Source organism: Glycine max, chromosome 11, assembly GCF_000004515.6.
Source record: "Glycine max cultivar Williams 82 chromosome 11, Glycine_max_v4.0, whole genome shotgun sequence".
In the NCBI taxonomy this organism is placed as follows: Eukaryota; Viridiplantae; Streptophyta; class Magnoliopsida; order Fabales; family Fabaceae; genus Glycine; species Glycine max.
Window position 1 is genome coordinate 16,224,965 of NC_038247.2, and position 9,762 is coordinate 16,234,726.

The window sequence follows — 9,762 nt, forward strand, 5'->3', positions numbered from 1 at the left end:
TTTTTTTTAATTATGCGGAGATAAGTCTAAACGCGCCGGATCCCTTAAAATGACGTTGGATCAAGTGAGGGTCCCTTTTCCTCGGATACGGTTCAAATCACATGATCGTCCTCGGCGGAAAACATAAAAATAAATGTGAGTGCCGGTGCAGATTCTCATTTTTATTTTTATTTACATTGGACCTAGATACATTCTAATTGACAATAATAAATAAAAATTGCAAATGCATTAAAATAAATATGCTAGAAGAAATAATAAAATGCATGAAATACAAAACAATAAATACATATGGTGCATAAAATAAATAAAGAAAATAAAATGCAAGACATAAAAATAAATATAATGCTGGAAATAAATAAAAGAAAATAAAAATGCAAGACATAAAATAAACATGATGCTAAAAATAAATAAAAAATGCAAGACATAAAGTAAATATGATGCATAAAATAAAAATAAACAAAATAAAAATGCAAGACAAAAAATAAATATGATACTGGAAAATAAAATGCAAGACGTAAAATAGATATGGTGCTGGAAAATAAATAAAGAAAATTAAAAATGCAAGGGCATAAAGTAAATATAATGCATAAAAAAAAATGTAATAAAAAAAAAGAGAAGAAAAGGGGGTGCAGAAGTAACAGGGAAGTGCAGAAAGTAAAATACTAGAAGGAACAGAAAAAAGGAAATGGGCTCAAAAAAAAAAAAAAAAAAAAAAAGTGGGCTTAACAGATCAAATCTGAATCGTCAGATTGATCGAAGCGTCCAGATTTGATCATGGGGAGACACAGTCTTAGCCATTAGATCTTAATCAAACGTCACAAGAGAAAAAGAACAAAGTAAAAACCAAGAGGTGAGACGCATCTGATCAAAACAGGGGATAACATTGGCCGTTAGATCTAGGATCTAACGGTTCAACCCTGATGGTCCATGGGGACACAGAGATCCGCGTGCACCATAGTCTTGGTCATGGCAGCAGTATAAATTAGAAAGTAAACACAAAAAAACATAAATCCAACCTCTTTCTCTCTCTAAAAAAAAACGCTCAAAAGCTCTCTTCTCTCTCTAACACACACCGCCGGAAGTTGTTTACCGGCGCAGTGGCTGGCTGGCCATGGGTGGCGGCGCCTCCGCGTCGGAAACAGAGTCTCCTCCTTTTTTTAAAAAAACTACATGTTTTGAATTCCTCTTTTCCCCTAGTTCTCAAATCCACCGTTATTTTTTGAAAACCAATACTGATAAAGCCTAGATCTAGCCTTGAATCTTAGAAAAAAAGTGAACTACCTTTGTCCTTATGTTATCGTTTAAGCTTCAGAGTAAAAACGGTTACAGCTTGGGTTGTGTGGGTGTGGGTGTTTGACGCAGTGCTTGTGGTTGGTGGTGTTTGGTGTGGGCTTGGCCGATAGTGGTGGTTGGTGTAGGCTTGGCCGATGGTGGTGGTTCTGATGTAGGCTTTAGGCCGCGTGAGTGAGTGGGTTACTGTGTTTGCGTGGGTTTCTGTTCTAACGTTTCGATTTCTAGGGAAGGAAATGAATAGTATGAGCAAGATGATTTTGGTTTTTTTTTTTGTGTTGGTGGTTCACGGAGGGGGAGGGTGGCGCTGAGTGGTGGCTAGGCCGATGGTGGTGGTTCACGGAGGAGAAGAGGGGCACTGAGTGGTGGCTAGTGGTGGCTCTTGGCTGTTCCGGCGCTTTGGCTGTCCGTATTCCCTCCTCTCTCCCTCTGACATGCACAGTAATTAATGCAGCATTTAAAGGACATAATTAGGGTAAAAAAACGAAGAGCCCCTCTGGGCCTGGACCAAAAAAGAGACAGAAAAGAAGAAAAAGGAAAAAAAAAAAAAAAGGAAAGGAAAAAAAAAAAAAACAAAATATAAAACAGCAAAAATAAAATAAAATAAAATAAAATAAAAATAAAATAAAAAACGAAAAAAGGATACTAATAAAGATATTAATAAAAAACGGAAATAATAAAAACACTTAATAAAAGGAAAAAAAAAAAAGAAAATAATAACTAAAAATAAAAATAATAATAATAAAAAAGGTAAATAAATAAATAATAATAAAAAGGGGGCGTCTTCAAAACAAAAATGAGGTATTTTAAAATACCTCCCTGCCGAAATTTCATCTGAAATGATGGAAATTTCCGGCTTAAAAGACGAGAAAAAAGAAATAAAAACGGGTCAAAAATGGGGTATGACAGATGCCCCTATTTAAGTCTCTTCGTTACGGAGATTTAAAAGTGAAACTTTTAAAGCGACGGGTCGAAGAGATTTAAATACAGAGTACACCATTTTTGACCAATTTCAACTACAAAATGCTATGAATGCACTGTTATGCACGTAATGTTGCGAATGCTTAACCAAATGGTACCCGACTTCGTTAAAGAAAAGGGGTCCGACTGGGGATCACATGATTTTACTGGGGGTAAATGTCAGCTGTTCGGGTTGACGACGAACTGCCACTGACGACAGAGGAACAAAGATAAATGTCAGATGTTCGGGTTATTGCCGAACTAGCCAACTGACCAGAATTGAAGATAAATGTTAACTGTTCGGGTTATTGCCGAACTAGCCAATCTGACAAAAAACAAAGATAAATATCAACTGTCCGGGTTATTGCCGAACTAATCAACTGATAAAAAAAACAAAGATAAATATCAACTGTCCGGGTTATTGCCGAACTAGCCAACTGATGAGGAACAAAGATAAATATCAACTGTCCGGGTTATTGCCGAACTGATCAACTGACAAGGAACAAAGATAAATATCAACTGTCCGGGTTATTGCCGAACTAATCAACTGACAAAAAACAAAGATAAATATCAACTGTCCGGGTTATTGCCGAACTAGCCAACTGATGACATGAAACAGAGGCAAATGATGCACAAGCTGTTCATTAAAGAAATTGCCACTCGACGGAGAGAGGGTGACACCTTTGGATCAGACCCATTGGGGATGACACTTGGGGAAATAGAGGGTTACAAATTATTCATGATTGATTGAAATGAAAGGATAAATGAAGCAAGACTCATGATGGTTAATGCAGCCATGTACGCATGATATTGTCTTTATTGTATATGCATGAATGTGTATATGTATGAATGTCTGAATGACGACACGACTTGTATGACTGTATGGAGGATTGACTTGTATGATTGTGTGAATGATAGATTTGATGGAACGAGATTGGACAAGTAAGATTGAAAGTGACCCGACGTCGCATCACAAACACTCGGCAATCTTCAATGGGGATGATGCCACTAGGGTATATCAAAATAGCGACGGGGTAAAGTCCGCAGCAACTGATGGGGAATAAACATTTCTTGGGGAGAACGTGCCAATCCGAAAAACATGGTAGAAGAGCTGGTGCTTCTGTGGTCATGCTTATTATTTATTTATTTATTTATTTTTTTTTTTTTTGAAAAAAACAATTGACCTCGTGCAACCTGCAAGGTTTACCCATTCTCATGGTAGCTGTTGACACACCCTTCATCTATTCACGAGTTCAAAGAAAAAGTGTTTTGTTGTTTGTGCTTTTCAAAAAGACACGAAAGAAAATTTATGATTTTGAGAAATATTTTGTTTCAATGCTACCATAAAAAGGAAAGGTTTTATAAGCTGAATAAATGAGAATTCCAAATGAAAGGCAACAGGCTCAAATTTATTTGAAAGAGTGGTGACCTGCCAATGGCATGGCTCCACTGATCTTACAAAGTTTGGAAAATGGTAAATATAAATCGAAGGTTCATTGAACACAATAACCGTTGTTCCCTCTGACAACCTTGAATTCCACTGTTTGGATGCTTCAGATTCAGGGTCTCCCTGACATTCCATTGTGTCTCAAATGAACGAAGATCAACTCGATGCAGTTACTTTGTCTTTTGGTCCTTAAATTTTGCATAGATCGCCCTTTCGGGTTTTCGACCTATCAGGCTAATTATTTTTCTGTTTGATGTCTCTAATTTTTGCCTGGGCCGCCCTTTCGGGTTTTCGACCCACCGAGACGCTCATTTTTGCCTAAGCCGCCCTTTCGGGTTTTCGACTTATCGAGCTGTTCTTTTATTTTTAGACAAAGTATTTCTTGACTGCATCCGCATTCACGGGACGAGGGAGCTCATCCCCATCCATAGTCGTAAGAGTCAGTGCACCACCAGAGAAAGTTCTCTTGACGACATATGGGCCTTCGTAATTAGGCGTCCACTTGCCCCTAGAATCGGGTTGGAAAGATAAAACCTTCTTGAGCACAAGATCTCCTTCTTGAAACACACGAGGACGAACCTTCTTGTCGAAAGCTTGCTTCATCCTCTGTTGATAAAGTTGTCCGTGGCACAAGGCTTTCATGCGTTTTTCTTCAATTAGATTCAACTGATCATATCTGCTTTGGCACCATTCAGCTTCTGATAACTGGGCCTCCATTAGAACTCTCATTGATGGAATCTCAACCTCCACAGGGAGTACTGCTTCCATACCATACACCAAAGAGAAGGGGGTTGCCCCTGTTGAAGTACGCACCGAAGTGCGATACCCATGCAAAGCATACGGTAGCATCTCATGCCAGTCTTTGTATGTGACCACCATCTTTTGCACTATCTTCTTGATATTCTTGTTTGCAGCCTCAACTGCGCCATTCATCTGAGGTTTGTAAGGAGAAGAATTGTGATGCTCAATCTTGAACTCTTCACACAAATCTTTCATCATCTTGTTATTCAAGTTCGTTCCATTATCTGTAATGATTCTGTTGGGCACACCATAACGGCAGATGATCTGATTCTTGACAAAGCGGACCACGACTTGCTTAGTCACATTTGCATAAGATGCTGCTTCAACCCACTTGGTGAAGTAATCAATAGCCACTAGAATGAAACGATGCCCGTTTGAAGCTTTCGGTTCGATTCTACCAATCATATCGATGCCCCACATAGAGAAAGGCCACGGAGAAGAAAGAACATTAAGTGTAGTTGGTGGTACGTGAATTCTGTCAGCATAAATCTGGCATTTGTGGCACTTCCTGGCATGCTTGCAACAATCTGTTTCCATCGACATCCAGTAGTAACCTGCTCTCAACAACTTCCTAGCCATTGCATGTCCATTGGAGTGAGTTCCAAAGGAGCCTTCATGTACCTCATGCATCAAAAGTTCTGCTTCTTGCTTATCTACACACCTGAGTAGTACCATGTCAAAGTTTCTTTTGTACAAAACATCCCCATTTAGGAAGAAATTACCAGACAATCTTCTCAAAGTTCTCCTGTCTTTGTTGGATGCTCCAGGTGGATATTCCTGGCTTTGAAGGAAACACTTGATATCATGGAACCAGGGCTTATCATCAACAACCTCTTCGACTGCAAACACGTGAGCGGGCCTCTCGAGGCGCTGAATTCTGATTGTTGGCAAATTATTCCGGTGATTCACTTCGTACATGGAGGATAAAGTTGCTAACGCATCTGCCATCTGGTTCTCATCACGAGGGATGTGGTGAAGCTCCACTTTGTTGAAGAAGGTTAGCAAATGCCTTGCATAATCTTTGTATGGAATCAAGCCGGGGTGGCGAGTTTCCCATTCTCCTTTGATTTGGTTGATTACGAGAGCTGAATCCCCGTAAATGTCAAGGTTCTTGATTTTCAAGTCAATGGCTTTTTCAATGCCCAGGATACATGCTTCATACTCTGCCACATTGTTGGTGCAATCGAACTGTAACCTTGCAGCGAAAGGGAGATGATTACCTTCAGGAGTGATAATAACTGCCCCAATTCCATTGCCAAAGACATTCACGGCTCCATCAAAAATCAAACCCCATCTAGACTCGGGATCTGGACCTTCTCCAAGCAATGGTTCATCACAATCCTTCATCTTCAAGTACATAATCTCTTCATCAGGAAAGTCAAACTTGATGGGTTGATAGTCCTCAATTGGTTGGTGAGCCAAATGATCAGCAAGAACACTTCCCTTAATTGCCTTCTGGGTGCGGTATTCGATATCATACTCGGATAACAACATCTGCCAACGAGCAATTCTTCCTGTCAGAGCGGGTTTCTCAAAGATATACTTGATCGGGTCCATTTTGGATATTAGCCAGGTGGTGTGGTTAATCATGTAGTGACGAAGACGCTTGGCAGCCCAGGCTAGTGCACAACAAGTTTTCTCAAGTAGGGAGTACCTGGACTCACAATCGGTAAACTTCTTGCTCAAGTAGTAGATGGCATGTTCTTTCCTTCCGGTCTCATCCTGTTGTCCGAGCACACAGCCCATAGAATCTTCTAACACAGTCAAGTACATAATCAGAGGTCTTCCTTCAACTGGAGGTATAAGAATTGGAGGTTCTAGCAGATAATTCTTGATACTATCAAAAGCCTTTTGACAATCTTCGGTCCAAACAACCCCTTGATCTTTTCGAAGCAACTTGAATATAGGTCCGCACGTGGCTGTCATGTGCGAGATGAAACGAGAAATGTAATTTAGACGCCCAAGAAAACCTCTCACTTGTTTCTCTGTTTGTGGAACCGGCATTTCTCTAATGGCCTTGACTTTGTCAGGATCTACTTCAATACCTTTCTGACTGACAATGAAGCCCAAGAATTTTCCAGATCTAACACCAAAGGTACATTTGTTGGGATTCAGTCGAAGTTGGTACTTTCTCAGCCGTTGAAACATCTTCAGCAAGTACTCGACATGTTCTTCTTCAGTGCCTGACTTGACAATCATATCATCCACGTACACTTCTATCTCTTTGTGCATCATGTCATGAAAGAGAGTGGTCATGCCTCTTTGGTAAGTGGCACCTGCATTTATCAACCCAAAAGGCATTACCCTGTAACAAAAGGTGCCCCAAGGCGTGATGAAAGATGTCTTTTCTCTGTCCTCAACTGCCATCTTGATCTGATTGTACCCAGAGAAACCGTCCATGAAGGAGAAGACCTTGGACTTTGCAGCGCTGTCAACCAATACATCGATGTGAGGTAGAGGAAAGTCATCTTTCGGACTAGCCTTGTTCAAATCCCAGTAGTCAACGCACATCCTGACCTTGCCGTCCCTCTTTGGAACAGGCACTATGTTGGCTAACCATTGAGGATACTCTGATGTGACAAGAAAACCTGCATCGATCTGCTTCTGTACTTCCTCTTTGATCTTGAGAGCCATGTCAGGGCGAGTTCTTCTCAGTTTCTGTTTGACCGGTGGGCATTCGGGCTTCAAAGGCAAACGGTGCTCCACAATACGGGGATCCAAGCCGGGCATATCTTGGTACGACCATGCGAACACATCGGCATATTCTTTGAGTAATTCAATCACCTTTCGTTTGACAGTTGCCTCAAGCGATGCCCCAATCTTGACTTCCTTCTTATCTTCCTCGGTTCCCAAGTTAATCACCTCTACTACCTCCTCATGAGGCCGAATGGTTTTCTTTTCATATTCCAATAACCGAGCAAGTTCCTCTGGGATTTCATCATCCTCCTCCTCTTCAGCCTCGTAGACAGGAGATTCGTAGTTGGGAGAGAGTGCAGGGTTATTATGTTCAACGGGCTCATAAATGCCTAGTCTGCATATGATTGATGATTGACTTTAGAAAATGAGTGAACAATGCAGACTTTTTATAATTAATTGAAATCGGAAAACAAAAATAAAATATTTTGGGTTTTTTGTGTTACCATTTTCCAGAAAGAGCAATCAGGATAAACCACATTTTCCATTAATAAGAGTAGTGCTTGAAACAAAAGAAACAAAACAGCCCTACATAATTGCGCTTTCGTCCTGGGCAAGACGAAAGGATCCTTTTTTGAAAAACAAACAAACAGAAAAACAAAGACACATTACTTTGATGCATGAACCACTGAAGGGATGTCAACCGCGTCCCAGTTGCGAACAAGTTTTCCAGGTGTGACAAATGCAAGCACTATCTCTTCAGGAGCATCTTCCAAGACAGCATTGGCTTCTGGCGAGTTGTTGATGAACCCGGCGCTACAAAAGGTGCTAGTAATGGAGCTTGATCCAACACTGTTCGTTGCGGATCCTGCAGAAGAAGCAAATCCCAGTCCTTCACGGTTTTTACTCTCCAGCAACTGCACAACTTTTCTCCATCCTACACCTGTTCCTTCCTGCACCACTTTCTGTGCGCTCTTCCAAGTAGCAAAAGATACTTCATTTTTCTCTGGCTTTTTACCCTCTAAAGTCAGGCCTTGGAAAGAGGTTCCTTCTGTTTCATCAGCACCAATAAAGGAAAAAGCTGACAAATGACTAACCAACAAGGCTTCCTCTCCCCTCACAGTGATCAATTTCCCATTTCTGACAAACTTCAGCTTTTGATGCAAGGTGGATGTCACGGCCCCAGCTTCATGGATCCATGGCCTACCCAAAAGGCAACTGTATGCGGCTTGGATATCCATCACCTGGAATGTAATTTGGAAAACAAACGGCCCAATTGTAATGGGCAAATCAACCTCCCCGATAACAGACTTTCTTGATCCATCAAACGCTTTGACAACCACCCCGCTTCTTCTCATGGGAGGCCCCCGGTAGGAAAGTTGATCTAATGTGGATTTGGCCATTACATTCAATGAGGAACCAGTGTCCACAAGTACATTCGACAGAGCATCAGACTTGCAGTTCACCGATATATGTAACGCCAGATTGTGGTTCCTCCCCTCCTCAGGAAGTTCTTCATCACTAAAACTCAAATTATTGCAGGCAGTAATGTTTCCTACTATACTGTCCAATTGATTAACAGTCACGTCCCTCTCCACAAAAGCTTGGTCCAACACCTTCATTAGAGCCTCACGGTGTGCTTCTGAGTTCAATAGCAGAGACAAAATGGATATCTTAGAGGGAGTTTGCAGCAGCTGGTCTACTACTTTATACTCACTCTTCTGGATCAGTTTCAGAATTTCGTCATGATCAGAATTCTTACTAGTCCCATTGGACTGGCCTACTTCCTTCCTTGTACCGGGGCCGTTCACTGTCACCTGTTTAACTGCCGGATCATTCACTTTCTTTGCAAACAATGTGGGGATAACACGTCCATTCCTCAGAACTTTACCGTCATTAGCAATGTTGTCCACAGAAACCGCAGGAGTTAGAGAGGGCAAAGGCACCTCCTGTCCACCTTCCAACATCGTGGCACTATACCTGTAAGGGACCGCTTTTAGAGAAGCATACGGCATAGGTCCTGGCAAGCCAACCACCAGTGGAGTAGTAGTTGATTCCCCACTGTTATAGCTTATTTCCAACCGCTGAAACTCAGGGGTGATGACGCACACTTCCTTGTCCTTCCTCGTGATGATTAGTTCTCTGTTGTCTATCAGCCTTTGTACGTCCTCTTGTACCTTTGGGCATCCTTTTACATTCACAGGACATATTTCACACGCTGCATGATCATGGTCAAACAGAGCTGCCTCGCACATCTTGATATGTATTGGGACCAGGGGAGTTCGAACGTGCTGGACGTTCAGGATGACACCGTCTTCATCACAATCTTGTATCATGTTGACAGCAGGCCCGTGGTTCGGCAGAGGGTTCGCCTGAACATTGGGATTCTGATCTTTGAAGGATAGCAAGTTGGCCCGGACTAGTTTTTGCACTTCATTCTTCAGGACATAGCAGTTTTCAACGTCATGACCTGGGGCCCCTTGGTGGAAAGCGCAGGTTAAATCATGACGAAACCAGGGAGGTAAAACATCTGGTGTACGAGGGGGTGTTCTGACCTGGACAAGGTTTTTGGCGAGCAGGGCGGGGAGTAAGTCACGTCTTAACATTAACGCGAAAATATAGTCTATGTA

At 41.6% G+C, this 9,762-nt stretch overlaps 1 protein-coding gene across 1 annotated transcript in view; it reads right to left on the reverse strand.

Moving 5' to 3' along the window:
• Nucleotides 1–3,857: 3,857 nt before the first annotated feature.
• LOC106795078 (uncharacterized) overlaps nt 3,858–9,762 on the reverse strand; it is an 8,395-nt gene continuing 2,490 nt past the window's right edge. Inside the window, exons 2-3 of the mRNA XM_014763613.2 lie at nt 7,805–9,755; nt 3,858–7,529 (exon numbers count right to left, since the gene is read on the reverse strand). Coding sequence (XP_014619099.2) covers nt 4,064–7,529; nt 7,805–9,755 — 5,417 coding nt within the window. The 3' untranslated portion in view covers nt 3,858–4,063. The remainder of the gene's footprint in view (nt 7,530–7,804; nt 9,756–9,762) is intronic.